Genomic DNA, 22066 nt, shown 5'->3' on the forward strand with positions numbered 1-22066 from the left:
TGCTATGATTCCCATTCTGATTTGTAAAAACAAAAGGCCTTCCTGCTCTTTATTCTATCACAATAATGTCAAGTGAACTAAATGTATCAGTTAAACTAATTGCAGTGATGGCACAGACTTGACATTTTAGCACTGGTAAAATTGTGAGCTGCTTTTAATAAACATCTCTTATTTACTCACAGAACAAATAAAATTGGCGTCACATTCTGAAATGGCAAGCTTATTTGTGGTTGTTTTCAGAATGTGCCATGTTTTGGTAGCCAAATGCAGGAGCCGCCCATTTAAACAATAACCCAAGTAAGTACTCAACTTCTACACTGAATGGAGGTTTCAAACACATCTATGAGAGTTTAGCAGAGAAACAGCCTGAGGCTGTTGGAAGTACATGTTATTCAAGATGACAGTTAACTAACCAAGCACAAAAAGGTTGCTGATATATCAAAATGAATCTGAGGCTTTCCTGGACATCATTAGATGCATTACAGTATTGATCGGTCAGTTTTATTGAATCAGCCCACCACCAGCACCATGACATCTTCAAAGAAGGTAATGAAATAGACAGTCAGAGAACAGGAGCCAGCCTGCTGGGTGGAAAAATACAAGTGTGTCTGGAAAAAATGAGAGCTATTTCTAATTATTATACATGACATAATGCCCAGTTGAATCATACACTCTTTTAAGATACATGGAATATGTATCTTTTTGAGCCTCCAGGAATATTCTGGAAAGGACTTAGTGACAATAGGATGTTAACAATAACACAAAAGCACCACTTGTCTCACACACACTTTGAAATAGATTTTGTACAGCTGTCCTCATTCATTAATTCACATACTTAATGACCAGTGTGTGTCTTCAATGATGTGTCACATGGAGTCCCATGTTCTCCTTCTATGGCAATTTAACTTAAAAACATGAGAAAACTGCAGATTTGAACAACTTCCAAACAAGTATGTAACCAATGCTCTTAATTTTGAGCTCTAAAATATACTTGACACATGAATGACATTTAAAAGTGATTTGGTGATTCTATGAAAATACATCAACTTAAAATATTATTTCTTTCCTGATAATATACAGTAGAAATGTGGACAGGCATACGATTCTTTTATTAAACTGCGCATAAACTATATCTGTTTTTATATTACAATATAAAAAGAAAACTTTAAAATAAAGATTCATCTGTCTTGCTCATTGACTAACAAAACCAAATCTAACTATCATATGTCTGTGTTTCTCTGTCCAGTCCTTCCGCAGTGTCCACATCCTTCAAACACTTTGAAGTGTCCATCAGGGACAATTTGGGCCCTCAATGTCTCTGGAAGGCATGATGAAATAAATAAAGTGGAAACAAAAAGAGCTTGTGTGTCTTTGTGCAAAATCAATCAGCCAGCCAATGGTGTTCGAGCATCCCAGCCAGCTGTCATGCTATTGGTTGATGTGTCGCCAAGGAGGAGGGGACTGCTGGACATTGAGGAGTGAGCTGTCAATGAGTCAGTGTGTTTTGTCATTCAGTTGTGTAGTTCATGAACACATAGAGAACTCAGAGTTCGTCTCGCGAGGCTCGGGACGCAGGCGGTGGTGTGTCCCCGGTGACACTGTTCTGGGCGACAGAGCGAATTTGTGCCTGCTGGGTAGTTTTTTGGGCATACTGTCTGTCCCAGTCTGTGTTGACAGCCTCGTCATCCCAAATAGTGGACGTCTCAGTGTCGCTGAAGTAACCCGGCTCGCCCGTATAGTGTGTTGGGTACAACAGCAATGGCTCAACAGAGAAAGCACGAAGATCCCTGGAATCAAAGTGAGACATGTATGCCTCACTGAGAGAGAGAGAGAGAGAGAGAGAGAGAGAGAGAGAGAGTGCAAAGATGAGGGGGGAAGAAAAGCAAGGGCATGGGAAAAATTACAAACAGGAAGAAAGAAAAAAAAATTTGTGGATAAATTATTCATAACGTTTTTTTATGTGATTTATATACTGTTCAAAAGTTTGGGGTTGGTAAGGTTTTTTAAAGATGTTTCTTCTGCTCACCAAGGTGGCATTTATTTAAACAACAATACATTATAATAGTAATATTGTGAAAAAGTATTACAATTTAAAATAACTGTTTTCCATTTATATATATAAAAAGCAGAATTTTCAGCATCATTACTCCAGTCAGTGTCACATGATCCTTCATAAATCATTCTAATATGCTGATCTCATGCTCAAGGAACATTTATTATTATTATCAATGTTGACAACAGTTGTGCTGTTTAATTTTTTTTTTTTTTTTGGAAACTAAACTTCAAAAAAAAAAAAAAAAAAAAAGTTTAATTTTTTTTTTTTTGGAAACTAAACTTCAAAAGAAACGCAAGTATTAATTTCTTTTAAACAAATATTTAACCATTGAACCCCAAACCTTTGAACGGTAGAGTATATAATGTTAAAATGAATATTTACATAATGTATATATTTTATATTATATTTAGTAATGATTCTGTGATTCTATGATGGCTATGCTAGATAATCTCCATAGGACATGAAAACATTTCATTTTTTACTACACTTTACGCTTATATACAAGAGTAAATTCACTCACTTGGGGTACACAATGAGTCTTTATCTCACTCTCTCTCTCTCTCTCACACACACACACACACACACACACCAAAACACACAGAAAGTTGAGTATATTTATACAGTAATCCATCTGTCTTATACCAATGGCCCTTCCCCCAAACTCAGCTATCAATGGGAATTTTGTCCCTCTAATACGGGGCAACAGGAAGAACTGGCCCTTCCCAAAATTCCTCAAAGAAAGAGCAGGGGGAAAGACAGGGGAAGCCGGAGAATGCTAGACAACAGGGGAGAAGGACCGCAGGGTGCTGAAGGAGAGAAAAGAGAAGGGCCAGTAAAGGCGACACATATGGGGGCACAACCAGTCCTGAGCAGTTCTCCCACTAGAGGAAATGAGGTAGAAAGGCAGTCATTGTGTGACCCAGCAGGGACACCATACTTATTTTCTCACTCTGAACAATCTATCACTGTGTCTGTGCCACTCAGCAATACAGCCTCAGTGTGTGCCTGTGTGTAACCGCTGCAAAAAAATAAAATAAATCTATCTACCTACCTATCTATCTATAGCTACACGATTCTGGATAAATTGAGAATCACAAAATAACGTAATTTTAACTAATTTTTAAAAACAGTTTGAATGAATGATTCAGTGGCTCACTCATAAAGACTTCACTTGTTTCATTACTGGATGAATTAGCGTTTTTAAATAAATCTCTTGAATGAATGATTCAATGGTAAACACATTTTCAGTCACTTGTCGCCACCTACTGATGTAACAATGTAATTGATATAATCTTTATTTGAAGTGTCAAGATACCTCCAAAAGGCCATTTACTCTATTTTGATCGCTAATGTAGACACCAGTGTTTATATCTGAACTACAAACTTTTATCTCAGTACTTCTGTGAACAATTTTAATTACTGTGACAGAAATAGTGATTCTTGTGTGGTTGAAAAGACTGTGAAGCTGTTTTATACCTATACATGACAACTGCTCTATGGGTCAGATGTGATCGTACTTTTCAAAGGTTTAATAGACATAGCCGAATCGTTGTCATTTAGGAATAAGCATCCACCCATCTGTGCATCCATCCATCCATCCATCCATCCATCCATCCATCCATCCATCCATCCATCCATCCATCCATCTGTGCATCCATCTGTGCATCCATCTGTGCATCCATCCATCCATCCATCCATCCATCCATCCATCCATCTATCCATCCATCCATCCATCTGTGCATCCATCCATCCATCCATCCATCCATCCATCTATCCATCCATCCATCCATCTGTGCATCCATCCATCCATCCATCCATCCATCCATCTCACTCACTTAGGGTGTTTGTTGAACATGACTGGCAGGAACTCGTCTACAGGGAGCATCTTGCCAAGTGGCTGAGCAGCGAGGAGTTTCTTGGCCCCCTGCTGTGAAAGAGCGTAACCTAGAGTCCAGTACGAGTAATCGGCCTTCACCAAGTTATTCACACTCTCTACAGACACCTCCGGCTGAGCTACTTGCATCCGCTTACGGCCCACATATCTATGGAGAAAGACGAAGAAAGAGAAAGATGTAGAGATGTAGAAAGATTTTTTTGTGAGCGGTGAAAAGATGTTATCATGTGCTTGTTATCAGCTGGTGTTATTCTTACATGAGGTCCCAGTTCAGCTGAGCTTTTTCAACATCCTCCATGATGGTCTGTAACCTCCTCTTAAACCGAGGCTCAAACCTCACGTCATCCTCCAACACCAGCACATGTTGCAGACCCCTCTCCACCACCTATTACACACATTGTGCACCTGTAAACTACTGGGACTAAACAGAAAACACGCTGTCTTTTGAAATGATTGTTTCAGCAAATGGTAACATTTACTGGAGTGTTGCTTGTCCAGCTGATATTAACTGTACAGTTATTACTATATTAATAAATTTGGTTTATGTTAAAAACTAACAGCCATAATCTTAAAAGATGCCATTAAAGGCAAAACAAAGACACAGGAACTCCAGTGTCCCTGTGTTTGTGTCCAAATATAGAGCACATTCAGCAAACAAGGTCTTTATTTTAAAGCAGTAGAGGCACAAATTCCATGTTTTGTTGTGATAATTATTAGAAGTGTTAAATAAACCTAAAGAAGAAAAAAAATCATCTAACATAAAACATATATACATTTTTATACAAATCTTAGTCTTGAAAGAATGTCAAGCTCAACCATTCAACTCTTTTACATAAGTTATAAGAATAAAAAATGTATTAAACCAATATTATTCTTTAATTTATGGTTTCCCATTTACATTTTTCCCAATAATTTTCATGTATTTAATTTTATGTTTTGCATAATATTTATTTGATGTTACGCTAAAAAAAAACAAGAACATTTTTTAAAGTTTAAAATTCCATTTAGACGCATCCCAAATTGTGCACAAAATAAATAAATAAATAAAAATCGCACACTTTATATAAAATTTAAAGAAAATAAAGTCTCTGTAATCTAATGATATTTAGTTTGACTGACATCCTGATGTTGACAATCAGCATTTGCTTAAAGTCCCCCAGTGGTGAAAATGAAGCTTTTAATGTTGTTTATATGTCTATGCAGTGTTTTTAATATGCTTTAAGACAAACCATGTGCAAATTCATAAGTCAACACCATTGCTGAGTATTTTCTCCAGTGAACCAAAGACAGTCTCAAAAACGTGGTTTGAAATCGCTGGTGTTTCTGACATCACAAACTACCTTGTAACCAATCATGTCAATGTGTGATCGTCAACGAGTGGATCTCTGAGCTGGTGCAAGTGAGTGGAGGCGGAGCTAATTTGCATATTCATAGAACCTCGTATACAAAATGAGGCAAGGAAGTAGAGTATCATTCAAGCTATTTTAAGGCATGAAGAATCTTTTTTTTTTTAAGGAATTTTCTTTTAAACATTTCATTTTGGTGATCAAATGTGAGTTTTAAGGGATAAAATGATTGACTACAGGGGGACTTTAAGGACACCTTCCACTACGTGTTAAAGGTAGGGTAGGCAATCCTGTTCAGAAACACTTTTTTTTATACTGGGTGAAATGGTCCTTCCATCCTGATAGTAGTCAATACATTATGTGTTTAGAAAAAGGAATGAAAAAAATCAGACCTCTGTAGCAGCTGCAGGACAGTAAAAACTCTGACCAATCACTGCCATTCGGTGCGAATGTAAAGAACCAATCAGATGCCTTCATGTCTCGTGCCCGCCCCGAGCCCCACTGCGCGCGCTGCCCGGCGTGCACTCATCACATGTCACCGTTCCCGGAAATATTCAGCTCAAAGCACCTGCATATGCAGTCAGCGAAGGCAAACAAGGCAAAAACTACTTCCTCGGACCCTGCCCGCGCTCTTGAACGACCTCCTCTGCTTCGCCCTCAACCCCGGACCTGTCCTCGAACCGACGATGCGGTACTTGTCTCCGGACTCGGAGTGTACGTTAGTCTTCATTAGAGTCAACAATGTTTTCATCATGGAAACTCTTACATGCAAAACACCGTATATGTTATGAATCTTACACGAAATTCATCTTCATCACAGTGTAACTGATGGTAATGGAAAAACGTGTATCAATGCAACCTGTTTTTAGTTTTGCCTTATAAATATAGCTTGTTACCGAATGAAACTTTACCATTATCGATATGCTAGCTTGATAGTGAGTACTAAAAGAAATCTTATTTGTTTATATTCATAGTGATAAAGTTAGGTATTTTATTACATGTGATTCTGACATGATGTCACTGTATGTACTGCGCTCCTTCCTCTCCACTCGTCTCAGGTAATAAATGCGTCTTGTTCCAGCCTGAGCGTTTGGCGTCGCGCGTTCATGTGTTTTGGGGGCGTGGCTTTGGAAGGAGCTCAGAAGGCAGGGGGTGGAGTGAATGGAAATAATGAGCTGTGTTTATTGCAGATTAAAAGGTCTACAGTCACTCGATTTTTATATTTTCTTTTTCAGAGTACTTACATTTTAATTATGTATTGGTATATAAAGACAGTTTAAACAAATTTGGAATGTTTTTTTTTTAGAAAAATTATTACCTACCCTACTTTTTTTTTACTTTGGACCATATTCTGTACCCCGTTTTTTTAAAGTGCCACATATTTGTTTATATGTGAGTGTGTGTTTACCTGTTTCCAGGTGAAGTGGTGGCTGAGGAAGCAGCCAATCTCTCCGCGTGTCAGAACCCTACCGGAGTAAGGATCTTTATATTCCGGGATCATCTCTATACCTAGAGCCTGAAGCTGAGATGTATTCAGTGACCTGAGAGAGTACAGAAGGTAAGATCAACAAAATCTGAAGCACTTTCACTTGAATTGTTCTGCCACATTTTGAAATACCCAAACATCATAAATGTGATGCCACAGAACTTGATGACCTACTTCCCATCTACAGCATCAATCAACGTAGCCTCAACACCCAGCACCGCCATTGTGTTCAACATCCGTTCCCTTCGGTCCAGCCTCCGCTTCAGATTAATCAGAAAGATCTGAGGGGAAAAGAGAGAACGAGAGAGAATGAAGCAGGACAAAATAAGAAAATGTCACTTCAAAGAAGCTTAAATCAGCTGAAGTTTCTCTGCAGGATAACTATCAAGAGTGTCCAGTCAAGCAAGGCATTCCAGAGATTCTGCTCTCTCACCTCATCAAAGCCCATCTTGTCCTGGGGTTTGGGTGGAGTGAAGAGGAACTCAGAGGGTTTTATGTTATGATCAACTGTAAGAAAAGGCATTTGACGCTGATTAAATGCACATCTGACAGTTATACATTGGAACATAACAAAATGTAAATATAACCTCCAATTAACAGAGGTTGAAAATATAAATTTAAAAGTTGAAGTGCTGGAAAAAGGGTGGTTTATTAGGGGCAGTGGCCATGGGTGTGCTTCATTATGGGTGTGTGTGTGTTTGCCAACGGTCCCCAAGAAGAAAACACCTTATAAATATACTCAATGTCGTCATGAAAACATAATAATTCACAAAGGTTTCAGTGAGTGTTATGTTTAGGGTTAAGGCAACGAAAAGAAAACATAAGCTCAGCATAAAAACAAAAGAAGTCAAAGGAAAATCCCCTCCATGACAAAAAAACAAATGCATGTGAGAGTGCATGTATGCATATATAGATATATACACTACTGTTCAAATGTATGTGGTCAGTATATATATATATGAATGAATGAACATCAATTTATTTTATATATAATTAGTATTGTATAATACTTACTCATGGCCTCAGTGATGGTGTGTATGAAACTCTCCTTCTCATCTTCTACACTTTGCTGGGCCTTCAGAGGTACAGGCAGAAAACCGTAATGTTCTCTGTTACACACGTACATCTGTACACCTACAGAGAAAAACAACAGCATAATACATACACTTCATGGAAATGATCTGCATGCAAACACTGTATAGCCCACCCAATACAACTAGAAACATGAGTGTTACATCATTAATATGTGTTTGTGTGCTGTTACAGTTTGTAATTATGGTTGAGTTTGGAATCCTGATTTATCGACTTTGTGTTAGCTGTGTGTTCTCTGGATTACTGTAACTCCACAGCATGCTCTCTCTCCCTCTCACACACAGACACACACAGACACACATTATTTCCTGATTATCCACAAACACCCAAAGAGGCCATAAAAACACCCAGATGGAGCTGGTTATATTAACCACAGGATTATCCGGCATTGACGCTACACTAACACAAACCCTCCTCAGCAACATATACTGGAGCTGGACAGTTGGAGGTGCTGTGAATTATGTGTTGTGTTCTGATCCGTGTCTGTTCTGGGTCCCAAAAACAGAGGAACGCCACTTTAACTGCCTTGATCTGTTTGCTCGGAAAACATTCTGTGCTTAGAAACACTCGTTTCAAAAACAGCTCATACACTTGAATAATAAAATGGAAACACTTGCGATAATGGTCAATGTTTTAACATTAGTACATGCATTAGGTTATCACGAACTAACAATGAAAAATACTTCAGAAACATTTAATAATCTTGTATAATGTTCATTTCTACATACGCTAACACATTTTTAGCATTTTCCCCTGGTTGTGCAAAGCAACTTGCACTGACATATCTTGAAATATGTCAGTTCTATTGTTTTGTCTTAAGATGCACACCAGTAATGTTTTTTTCTAAGGCACATTATAAAAGCTACTTAAATGCCCTAATTGAACTTCACTGAGGCCTAATCCTGGCTTAATCTATATATAATCTTAATCTATATTATTTTGTGATATGTGATTATCATATGTGCTAAACGAATACATTTAATGTCAAATATACAATTTTTCATGTTTGGTCATAATGCAGTAATATAATTATAGGGTTTTATTTAATTATTTAATATTTAACTTAAATATATATCATTTATCAGATTAATAAATGCAAAAAAAAAATTTTGTTCATTGTTAGTTATAGTTGATAGTAAGTTATAAAACATTATAAGTCAGATAAATGGAGGTTATTTCTAATGGACGGCTGTTAAAGCAACCCAGTGGAGATCTCTCACCAGTTTGTCGTGCGGAGAACGCAAAGACCATGATGTCATCAAACGCCCAGCTGTAGTCTGGGTGAGGTGGGAAGAAGGCCATATCCAGCGTGGCGCTACGTCTCAGATCCATCAGGAAGGTGGAGTGCACCATGGGAACTGAGAAACAGCCCAAACGCTTCCACTCACGGATAGGCTGGTAGTCTGGGGTGCGCTTGTAATAACCCTGAGATGATGGCAGAGAAACCAGGCTATTGAAGTACTGGTCATAATTAGATTTCATTGTGAATGTTTAAATTAGTTTGAACGCATTCTGTGTACTATTGAAGAAATCTTGCCTTATAGGGATAGTTCACCCAAAAATGAAAATTCTGTCATAATTTATTCACCCTCATGTCATTCCATACCTGTATGACTTTCTTTCTCCTGCAAAATCACAAAATATGGCGTTTTGGTGACCAGTAATAGTATGGACAAAAATAAAATCTTGATTTCTCAAAATATCTTCTATTATGTTCCACAGAAGAAATAAATTCATACAGGATTGGAACAACACTAGGGTGGGTAAATTATTTTTGGGTGAAATATCCCTTCAAAATACTACTCTTTTAGTCTGTTTTCTGACAGAGCTGTACCTGAGGTGTGATGCCACACCAGAAGTTTGAGTAGAGGGATCGGGAATCCAGCATAGGCGCCACCAGTGTGAAATTCTCCGCCATCATGAGATCCAGCACCCGTGGGTTGGTCAGGAGGTTATCACTGTCAACAAACTGAGGGAAATCGTTTTTTTGTGGTTTTATTTAACATGGGTCTAACAGATGCAACATAAATAAGTCAACTATTACAAGAATTTCAGCATCTTACCAGGATATAATCAGCCCAGCGTTCTCGTGCAGTCTTCAGTGCCGCCTGCCTGAGCTTCATTAGATGATTGAAACGAGACGGAGCCCAGTGTTTCGGCCCCCACTCATCCGTGTATGACCTTACATCAGAAAAGAAGATGCATACACTTTTTCTTAAAATAACATTTAATAAAACTCTGTTTAATTGGTTGAAAACTCTTTCTACTCCTATAATAAACAAACTTAATCTTATCTTCTTCTACAGATATCTACCGCACTACTATTTTTTTTCAGCCTTAAAGAACAAGAAATATAAGGGATAAGATTGGGAAAAGAAAACAAACTCAGTACTTTTGTGTAATGTTATGTTCTTTTTAGTTTTTATTATTTTGTTTTAGTTCTCAGTTTGTATCTTCAGCAACCTGAGTAAATGTCAAAACAAAATACATGCATTGCTAAGAAAGAATCATTCAGACTAGGTTTTGTGAATGGATTCATTAGAAAGATTTGACTCAAAAGAGCAACTCGTTTACAAATTAGACGTTGTTACTTTCCTTATGAACACAGTATCAAGATTGTCAATTAACAAAATTTCAATTTTAAAGTTTTTCTCACAAAAAGCTATCATATGATTTCTGAAGACTTAGAATATAGCGTGAGTCATATGGAACACTGTCATAATACTTATGGTGCTTTTGTATAATTTTTTAAGCTTAAAAACATATGTGCTTATTCTTTAAGTACATGAAAATGAGTATAACATAACATGATATAATATATAAATATAATATGAAATTATTCAAAACATTTCTATTTGTGTTCCATGGCAGAAGGTCATAGAGGTTGAGAATTAATGATTTAATCCCTGTTCTGGAAATCATTAGATTTAGATGGGAAAGAGATTAGGAGAATGTTGCAAATTCCCGACATAAACAGCCATTAGTGCTAATTGACTTTGAAACCATCTGTTCTGAAACAAGATGTTTTTAACCAACCGTGGCTCATCCATGGGTCTCCACTCCACGTAATGATATCTGCTCTGCCTGTTCTTCAGCCATTCTCTCAGGATGGCTGTGGTGTTGTCCACATTATGGTCCGTTGCAGCCCTTCAAGAAACGACAAAGGCGAGTTTATTTCATTTTAATATAAACAAGACAATCTCCAAAAACAGCTGCTCATCAGGAGCAGTGAAAGAGAGATGCTTCCCTCAGGCTAGGGTGAAACAGTGAACCATATGTTTTGAGTTAGTATTTACTTCTCCTAGACTCAAAGACTTGTGGCAGAGCTTGATAAGAAGACTATTAAAATTCACATGAAGACGTCAAAAGTGCTATTTTACAGTGCTAGCTAGCAGCTAGCGCTGTATTCCCAGAGCTGATAAATTCCTCAGGAGCGGTTATGGGCTTGCATGGAAGTGAGGCACTTGACAACCGCTTGTGAGAGGTAAAAGATGGATTGTCTAAGTTTCATATTAGCATTTCAAGAGCCAAGCATAGCAAACTTAAATATGTTGCTGGCAACTCGGAGATAAAGTGCAGATTTAAGTATGCAAAAGATGAGCCATAAAACAAGATACCATCACTTGCAACAAAATGTATGCAAAATAGACCAACTAATTCATGTTTCTACTACATTAAAAGCGCCAAACATACAAACGCTGTGACATAACAGTAAGTTTTCCCAGTATTACTACACTGTGGGTTGTGGAAATCACATGTAAACAAACACACAGTGTCCTTAGTCGAGTCAGGGCTGTTTGGCCGTGCCAATGGAAACCTCCACTGCACAGGGACTCTGCAGTAAAACCGTGTGGGAAAGAACCAACAAATATTGACATCACCTCAGTCGTCACATTCACACACGCATGCACATTTCCTCGCCCCAACTTTACCAGAAATAAAATCCACCTGGTGTTTATATTCATATTTATACTGTTATACACAGTATTGCAGGCTGTTCTACAGTAGTAGCAGGATGATAATTGAAGCAACAACAACGAGGCAAATTCAACTGGATTTTTTTCACCTAATGTGTAAAAGAGCACAAAAAAAGGTTAAATGATTCATCAGCCTGTTCTTAATCAGCATTTTGTCTCATCTTCCAGTACAAATTATACATCCTTTACACAATACAGGCCTAAATTTAGCTAAAAAACTAAACAAAAACAAAAAATTACACTGTTTACTTGATTTAAAGCATAAACTTTGCTAAATTTACTAAGGTTTAGTCAAACAAGTGATTAAAAACTGTTTGCCAGTGAAACAAGACAAAACATGGGCTATTCAAAATATATTATCTGAGGAAAAAAGTCTATCCTGTGTTATCTTTTCTATTAATCTATTATATTTGCAGGTAAATTAATTAAAATAAATAAAAGTACGTTTGGATATTTTTAACAACACAAAAATATTAATAAAATATATATGTATATAAAGGGACTAAAACTAACTTTTTGCCACACCTGCCAATGGAAAATTTACCAGCCATAGATTTTTTTTACCAGCCATGAAAGAGTAATCCTTAATAAAATTACAAAAGATTTTTCTTTGTCTTTTGTTGTTTAATTAAAACAGACAGCAACAGGAATATTAGGCTGCTGTCACTTTAAGAGCTAATGCATTTTCTTTCTCAACTGTTAGTGTTTACATTCACTAATGACAACTGACTATGTTTATATTAGGATACTTGCCAAGATGGGCATTTTGACAATTTTGTTTGAATATGTCTGTTCAAGTGCAAGAAGACGTGAAAGAACGCTCAATTCAGTATCACGCACTGCGAGTAAAGAATTTAGTTTCCTTTCGCATCTTCTCACGTTCGAATATTTAAATCGGCAAGGCTTAAACGTTCGTGATGATGCAGCACCGGCCCGTCAACTGTCCAGAGTGTCCTTCTCGTTTGTTCACGTTCATGTTCTCACAATATTGCATTGTTAGAATTCATAAAAATGTTACCCGCCAACTGGAGATTGACACGGTTTAATACACTCGCCAACACTGGTTTTTACTCGCAGACCCTGTACATATATTTTTACCACAGCCGCCTCCCAAATCTACGCCTATGTCTGCCACGAACATCTGCAGTGAATAATACTAGTGTAAACCTGCAAATTCACATACACCACCCACAAACAGATACTAGCACCACAACTGCTATTTTGTCACTCACTCAAACATAGACAATAACTCAGTCAAGACAGTCTCGCTCTTTACAACATATCCCGACAAAGAGTTCCAAAAATACAGGCTAAGTTGTTGTATGTGTTTTAAGTATGCTTTATGTGTGTCCATGGTTTTATGAGTGTATGACAGCAGGGGGAACAGACAGCACTGAGCTTGATAAGCAGTCTGGTTCTTTATCACTGGTTCGAAACACCTGACACACAGGTAATGACAGGTAATGCCGTGTCAAAAAGATCACTGGTTTCAGACACGCACTGCTTTTCTGATGACTTCAGCGAATGTAAGTGTGCCACAGTTGTTTTAAAAGGAAAACAGCCCTTCAAGCTGCAATTTTTCCAGAACATCTGTGAAGAATCCTTCAAAATCAGAACGAACAATGAGGCAGAAAAGCAATGCATGTGCATGTTATTAAATGAGGATAAATACACGTGTGTTAGCTTTTCTTTGCATGCAATTTTTCATTCTTATGTTCATCAGTTCTCTGTTCATTCTAGCATTTATATGAGGTTTATATAATTGTGATTCCATCACACTGCTGCAACCGATATAAACATCTGGAATAAATGGGCACTCTGCATCTCTGTAAATGCCTCTCTAATGGCTCTCCAACCCTCCTGGGGCGAGACCCAAACAATGCATTTTGGGTTATGTTGATCCATGACAAAGAAAACTACACATATTCACATGCTGAAGTGTGGAAGTGTGCAAGTATGCACACAATCTCTGGTGGGTATGGAGTTTTATGATTTCTGCATGACTTTATGCTATATTACTATATGCTTGCAAGATGTCTGTATATGATGAGAAAAGAAAATATCTGGATCATATTTTTCTCAAAATCAAAAGAACAATGTATAATGATTTAAAAAATTAATAAATTCAAGTCAGTGAATTTCTGCCTGTTTGAAGTCTTTGAGCCTGTGTCTTAGCTCTGGCTACAGGAGTCAACATTCATATTCATGACCGGACAAGCAAACAGCCTGAAGAATTCAAACCTGCCAGCCTATGAATGACTCAAACTTCTGGTTTCTGAAGGTTCTATCAGTTATATATCCGGGCAGACACATTCTCCTCACCTTTCACTCTCACCTTTCGATCTCTAACAAATTTCCACACCCAAGGGCCACAACAGACATCTGACACTGACCACGTTACATACACTTCATTTTCTGAAAATGGTCCAGGTGCAATTATTTAAGTACTTGCCCCTATCTGTGTATTGATTTATATTCTTTCTTTTTTTTTATTTATGTTTGGGACATAAATCCTCAGTCCAAGCAGCAAGTAATTTCACTGTTAAACACCTTTTACTACTGAAAGTTATTTCACTTGCACTATTCTGTGGACCTAATGATAAAGGTGATGAAAAGTGTTTAGGGCTGCGTGTGTGTGCATGGCAGGATATTTAACTCTAGATTTGTATGTATGCATGCGCTCCTGCTGTGCTTGGAGGAAGCAGGACTTCGCTTATAAAAACCTTTTTGAAGTTTATTGTAAGTCTCCAACTCATTATCTGACAGCTCGAGGCTCACTCTCTCTTTTTGTCTCTCTGTTTCTCCTCCATATGACCTTATTATTGACAGCATCTGGACACCACATGCTACTCACCTCCATACACACACATCTTATGCTCTTTCCACCTGCACAGTACAGCCATCACAGATAAACAGAAAAAAGATTAATTACATGGAAAAAAATCCTGAATTGGATAAACCACATAGATTGATAAAAACGAAACGCTAATCTAAACGTGCTCAGACAAGACAGTAAAAAACTTCTTACTAGGCCAATTACCTGTTTCAACTATAACAATGACAGTGTCTGTTGTATTATGAGCATGTGTGTAAATAATGACAGAGAACAGTCTTGAATAATACACAAGTATCTTTTCTATATCAGCGCTGATTTTCTTTTAGATGCTCTGATGATTTATAACATCACCTGTGCTGATGCGACCCACCACACTCATAAATTGAAGGGATGGTTCATGCAATTTGTTTAATTCAAAGTCATTATTTGCTCACCCTCATGTCGTTCCAAAACTGTAGGACTTATTCTCTTCTGACAAAACACAATATATTTTGAAGAACTGTTTTTGTCTATACAATACAATCCTACGTTATGGGGAAACGATGGCAATATCCCAAATCCTTGTCCTTGTGGGGGCCTTTTTTTCGGTCCCCATGAGGAAAACAGCTTATAAATCATACTAAATTATGTTTTTGTTTTTTATGTAAAAATGTGGAATGTTTTTGTAAGGGGTAGGTTTAGGGTTAGGGGATAGAATGTAAAGTTTGAAGTACAGTATACAATTATTATGTCTATGAAAATCCTGATAATACACAAAACCGTGTGCATGTGTGTGTTTGCTTTGCAGTGGCTCTGCCCCCATGCATGAGCTGACGTGGCTCACTGGCTCTGTAGATTGAGGAGGGGGCAAAAGGGCTCGTGAAAACTCTGCTGTGCTCAAATTCCTCCAGCCATCCTCTGTCAACACAGCTCTGCCATGTCACACACAAACACAACTATAGAGTATGATGACAGTTCATCCCTGCTGAAACTAGCAATTTATGCCAAGTACCAGCTTCATGACATTTAACAAAACACATTTTTTACAAGTACATAATCACATTCACATTAAAAGTACCAATATATTTAATTTGATACAGCTGCAAACTACAGCCTCAGAGATTGTATAGCAGATCCATCCACATCAATATAGTTTTATGAGCTTTTCAATGCCTCATTGTTCTCTTATACATCTGTTTTGGAGTTACAAACCTGATAAAAGCAACAAAGACTCAAATTAATTGTAAATCTTTCAGAAGGAAATCACACAAAACAAGCACACATCGGTAAAGACAAAAATGTTTTGTTCAAGCACATACTATACAGTAGGATCATAGACTACCCTAGAGAAGGAGAGATTCCCACAGTCTCACCTGACGCACTGACAGAGTTCATCAAACATTCACATAGACTCAGAGACTCTCCCTCCACCTTCCTGAGAATATAAACACATCAGCTACACTGTGAAAATGTATCTGAACAAGAGCAAGAGACAGTGAAAAAAAATGAGAGAAAAAGATTGAAACAGTGAGCGGGTGACAGATAAATTGATTGCTTGCTGTGTAGACATTGTTAGTAATCCCAGCGGTTTACTAGAAGGATGAATCCAGCAGACAGCAACACAAACCTCACGAAATACCTCGCTATTCACTAAAATATGCCCCTGCAGAGCTGCTCACTTCACGCATGCCTGTCTTTTGTCATCAGTTCTTAAGGTAAGTGTGCCATTTGGGACAACCTAAGACAACTTAGACTGTGACAAAAGCCTATTAGATTGTCAGACCCAAGGAAGTCTATTATAATCTCTGGGGAGAGCTATGCATAAGCATTCCCAAATATCTCAATAGCAGCTGCACTGGACCACAGAACATTTTGAGTAAATCAACTGAGCCATGTGACTAATCACTCCAGAGTTGCAAGAAAGTGACACAATGAAAACGATGCGACATTTAAATTTTGATGAGCTATTAGCCTATATGTATACATTTCTTTTTGCAAAAACTAATTAGAATTATATACACTACCAGTCAGTACAACTTTTTCAAAGAAGTAATCTTTTGTTCAGCAAGGACGCATTTGATCAAATCAAAAGTGATTGTAATTTTTATTTTTATTTAATGTTACAAAAGATTTATATTTAAAATTAATGCTTTTCTTTTGAACTTTACATACTAGGCTACATCAAAAAGAAAGCAGTACAACTGTTTTCAACATTAATAATAATCAGAAATGTTTCTTGAGCAGCAAATCAGCACATTAGAATGATTTCTGAAGGATCATGTGACACTGCAGACTGGAGTAATGTCTGTTAAAAAATTCAGCTTTGCATCACAGGACGAAATTACATTTTGAGAATGTATTACAAGAGACAACAGTTATTTAAAATGGTAATAATTTTTCACAATATTACAGTTCTTTTTGGGTCTAGAATGTAATATACGACCTATACGACCAAGGGCTTTCCAACTAAGTTAAATTACTATTTTATTCAGTCCTGACACAGTCTCTTATGATATTACATGGCTTTTTTAACCATTACATTTTTACATAACAGATTATTTGGTCACCTGCCCTAACTCAACACACTGCACACCAATAAACTACTGCTCCAGCTCGACTCTAGACAGCCGTGACTAAAGCCAGCAATCGTCCTGCCGTCTGGACTTTTGTGCACTATTGTTCCTCTACTCTTGAACCCCTTGAGGCCTTCTGAGGTTTGAGTGTATGGGATGGACTACTAAATGGATGCAACTATGGTTGGAAAGAGCAGAAACTGGTTCTGGACATGTTGAAAAGAACAATACTGAAGGAGAGCGGCAGAAAAGTTCAAGTTAGGCTTTAAACCCCACTGAACTGATACTGTGCCAGGGTTTTGATTATAGCAACGCTCATGCAAACAATCATTTACAGATTTCCTTCAGCTCAGTACCCAACATATCTCTATCCTTTTCTCAACTGCTTTGTTTTATTCACCATGCTTTGTTAATTTAACTTGCCAAAATGCCCAGCATTCCTCAACAACAGCCTCATAACTGCTGGAACGAACACCTGAGTCCAAAGGGAAACTTCTTGCATAGTTGTCAAGAAAATCATATCATGCCGATAAGACAAGTAGACAGGCACAAAAGATCAGTCAGCTCTCATAAACGAGTCTGTGTTTAATAAATCTGACTGTAACTTGATCAGTCATGTCTAACTTAGGTCATAAGCTGTGTTAGCAGCATTAGCTTGAACACCGTTTCACTAATTACAGGACTTTGCCTCTGGGGAACATGATGCTGGATTCACACTCTTTAAAACTTCCCTCTTTATTACTAAAGACTGTCAGAGTCATTAATCAGGACAGTGTCAGATGAGATTGCCCTCTCGGTCTCCCATGTTTGCAATCACAATTCTCTTCAGCATTACAGTAGCTTTGCTCATGCTAAAGCAGTCTATTGCAGAAACTCTCACTGTAATCAAGGTCCCTTTAAATTTGTGATGTAACAGAAGTGGCGACAGATCTTTTCTTCCATATTGCAAAGTACATCCAAGTGAAACGGATTATTGAAAAAGAAAAAATGTAAAGGCGGGGATTTGGAACTACTCATTGGTTGTTGATTGGATGGACGCAGATCTCAATGCGAGCTTGTAATAAAGGGTTAAAGTGAACAAATTGATTGGAGAAGTCCTGCATACATCAGTAGAGAGAAGTCTGTTATTTCACTATTAGTCCAAATTATGGTATATTGATTAAACATGCAGGGAACTGTTCACAGTAAGATCAATAACTTGCATTTAACCAATATATCCAGTGAGTTTTCATTTAACGGCACACTTGGTGGCCATATTGGATACCTTAGGTATACAAGTAGGCTACAGCAATTATTTACTTGAACAGAAAAAGACAAAATTTCCAAACTGTTAGTCAGGATTACAGCAATTACAGCAATAAAATACTATTTTAAGTGTCGCTTATTCTGTTCCAATCATGCTATAACAGTATTTTTCAGGCTAGCTGAGTTAATGCACATGCAAATTCTAGTGCCGTCATACTCAAATTCTCCTCCACCTTATACCGTCTCTGATCCAATCTGAGGTACTTCCATAGCAAATCAGAGAAGAGAAAGTGGGAGAGAGGTGTCATAGTAGTGGGTGACCTCTGCACATGGTCAATAGGGATGGAATGTGGATTGTTAGGCCACTCGTGGTGCCCCTGTGTAATTTTCAACAGTGCCCCTCCCCTGCCCTTTCCTCTCTCTCTCTCTCTCCATCCTTTCTTCCCCCTAATTCCCAGCATTCTTTCGCAAAGCAGTGAGACTTTCAGCCTGTCATTTGACTGCTCCGTTTGTTCAGTAAACTGCTGAAGGTCTTCCTGATAGTGCACATACAAGAAATATAATCCAAAGACAGCTAATTCATTTCAGGTTGTCATAAAATGAAAATTCACCTTATATATTTTCTAAATGCATGTTACTTATCTTACTGTGAACAATTTATTCATGATTATTATAATTTTTTAAATAATATTAATCAAAATGTCACAACTGGACCTTATGGTGAAATCGACAGGCTTCTCTCTGGTGACATATGCAGATTTTTTACAAGCTTGCATTAAATCTGCATTCACTTTTGAATGCAACACCCACATATCAAGCTCCAGTCAACAACTAATGCATATCAAAACCCCAGCCTATATATTTTTTTCTTTTTCTTTATTTTTTCACTCTGATCTACATCACAATATGGGGGATATAGCCTATATTTGTACATATATACATCATGGCATATCCTGTGCGTTTTATCAGCTTTTACAAAAGTTTACAAGTTAGTCAGTGCAAATAAATATAAGCCTACTCCATATAAGAAGTCGCTCAATTTAAGTTCACAGTAAGCAATTCGAGTGATTTATGTTTCGGACGTTACAAAACATTACTTTTCAGATTTTATTGATTGATTATTAGCATTCCCATATTACAAGTATGTAGCAAACGCAGATGTTCAGATTGTTCACGTAGGACTACTGTAGGTTTGCTCTGTACGAAAGTAAACTAATTGCGCCCCAAAAATTATGTTGACAGAAGTTCTTTAAAACGTAATTTAAAAAATTTGCACTCTAATAGGCTATTAAGAGAACCGATAGGACATGTTGCCTAATCAGCAAAAAGTCTTTCATCTTCATTTAACATGTAATTAAATCCTTGCTCACACGCGTGACAGTGTAGTAAACCGCTTTTACAGGTCTGCTTCACGCAGACAGCGGCGTCTCTGTTCCTCTATCTGCCAGAAGGTTTTCATTAACCTAACCTTACCTGCATGCGCGCGCTCCACAATAACTCCACTATGTACAAGACCTTCTCAGTTTTCAACCATCACACTTGCTGCAAAAGCAAACCATCTCATCTCTCTCACACACACATTACACGTCCTCAACAGCAGCACTCAACAGATTCTCACCATATCGCAATCCGGTCCTTCGGGTAGTCCAGGCGGTCGATGCAGCCCAAGTAATACGGCAGGCTGTGCGCCGAATTCCGAGCCAAAATCGCGATCATGACTTTGGGTTTAAGCAGGGAGGATTCGGGCACGGGATTAAGGTCCTGCACGTGAGCCACAAGTTCCCCACGGCAGTTTTGCGCCATCAGAGCGCAAATCACAGCTACAATCACGAATCCCTCAGCCGGCATCTCTGCCTGATGGACATGCACCGCTGTCACAACCTGAGCGGGGTAGCCGACTGTATGTGAGTGAATGAGAGGCTGAAAGACAGAGAGAGGGTGGGTAAGGAGGAGTAGAGAGAGGTGGAGAGGTTTAGAGTGGTCACCTTTGAGAAAGTGGGTTGCCTCCTCCAGATTTTCACACACTTCTTCACCATCACCAGGATAGATCAGTGAGGAGCTTAAGGATGAGATATGAAGTTAGTCATACACACACACACACACACACACACACACACACACACACACACACACACACACACACGTTTGTTTCACTATATTAAACTTCCTTTGATTCTATATCAGGTCAAAATTATATTTTTTACCGCATAACCCAACCCATAGGCTATATGGCCTAGGCAGCTAATAGGCCTATATGTTATATTATGTAGCCTATAATAAAGGTGAAAATTAAAGAATATATAATTGTTTATTTATTATTTTTGCTTTTGAAACGATGTTGTCCAGAGCGCTTTATTTTTCCCTTTCCCCCATTCTTTCCCCCATTCTTTCCTCATTGCTCATTTAATTCCATCATCAGGATCGGGTGCTCGATCTCATTCCATTCGCGTCTCGTGTGTATCCCAACACTTCTGAGAGTTCATGATCATGATCGAATTCACTACAGCTGACACCTGCTGATCCCTGCACGCTCTGGAATCCCATTCAAACGGCTTTCAGATTTTCTTCTGACGTTCTAAATAATTTCATTTTTGGCGAATAGCAAGCAGTAAATTGTATTGTTTGTAGCTATAATAACTGTAGCCTATCAAAATATGGCATTTGGGCGCGAAACACGATTACAATAGTGTATAGGCTATTCTTAGACGGGCTTATTTAGTTTTTGACAGAAATCTTTTAAAAGTAGCCCACCTGAAGAAGGGATTTTTTTTTCTTTTCTCGAGGGACATTTGACTTCACTTCTGCATTTCGTTGCGCTGTTAAAAACGATTAGCCTACATTTAATATTATGGCGGCCCCTAGTGTTTAAAAGTGAAAGAACAGAGTATAAAATGAGCGAGTCTTTTAAATCAAAATGTTATTATTTTTTAATGGCAGTTAGCATTTAGAAAATGTTTGTGCGGTTTGCCTGGTGGAATTCGTTTACCCTACTAAATTCAGTTTAAGCATCTGGATTTTGCAACAGAAGCTGATTAGCAGTGAACATCTTGTATGCCCAGTGCACTTAAAAGTGAAAAAAGGTGCAAGTGCACATGCAATGAAAACTAAAAATCAAGACTCATTTACTTATGTTCAATAGACGGAAATGTAGCCTATATTAAAGACCTGTAAATCTGCAGGTTCTCCTTAAAACCATATTTGACGTTAGATAAGGTGATAAAAAAAAGTATGTTTTCATTTGGCTGACAGGAAAACTCAGAGCACAAAGCAGCTGACTGCTGGCTCAGAGCTCTGGCTGGTGCAAACCTGGTTTCCGTCTGCTACGTCCATGTCTGGTACAAATTCTCAAATCAAATGAGTTATTCTAACAGTTACAGCAATATTTTCCATTGCCAGACATAGGCTTCATGAGAAGTTTGTATCATGCCACTGGTGTAGGCCTATTATGCATAGGCCAACACCAGAGTAACCAAATGTTACTTCATATTTCAAGAAAAGTGGTTGTGCTTTCTGTCAGTGGGGAAAGGTGACAGGTTAGTAAACTGAAAGCGAGTTTTTGAAGAGGCTAATTGAAGTTCTGGT

At 37.9% G+C, this 22066-nt stretch overlaps 1 protein-coding gene across 1 annotated transcript; it reads right to left on the reverse strand.

Moving 5' to 3' along the window:
- Positions 1-475: 475 nt before the first annotated feature.
- Positions 476-20488, reverse strand: colgalt2b (collagen beta(1-O)galactosyltransferase 2b). The gene is made up of 12 exons (XM_082189059.1): positions 20103-20488; positions 10911-11021; positions 9938-10055; positions 9709-9843; positions 9095-9299; positions 7797-7916; positions 7216-7289; positions 6957-7063; positions 6705-6837; positions 4208-4335; positions 3892-4098; positions 476-1817 (listed from the first exon to the last, which is right to left on the reverse strand). Exons 1-12 carry the CDS (start codon positions 20330-20332, stop codon positions 1544-1546), a joined length of 1842 nt encoding a protein of 613 aa, XP_082045185.1. The 5' UTR covers positions 20333-20488; the 3' UTR covers positions 476-1543.
- Positions 20489-22066: the final 1578 nt, after the last annotated feature.

The sequence above is a fragment of the Leuciscus leuciscus genome (assembly GCF_965113295.1).
Source record: "Leuciscus leuciscus genome assembly, chromosome: 13".
Classification (NCBI taxonomy): Eukaryota; Metazoa; Chordata; class Actinopteri; order Cypriniformes; family Leuciscidae; genus Leuciscus; species Leuciscus leuciscus.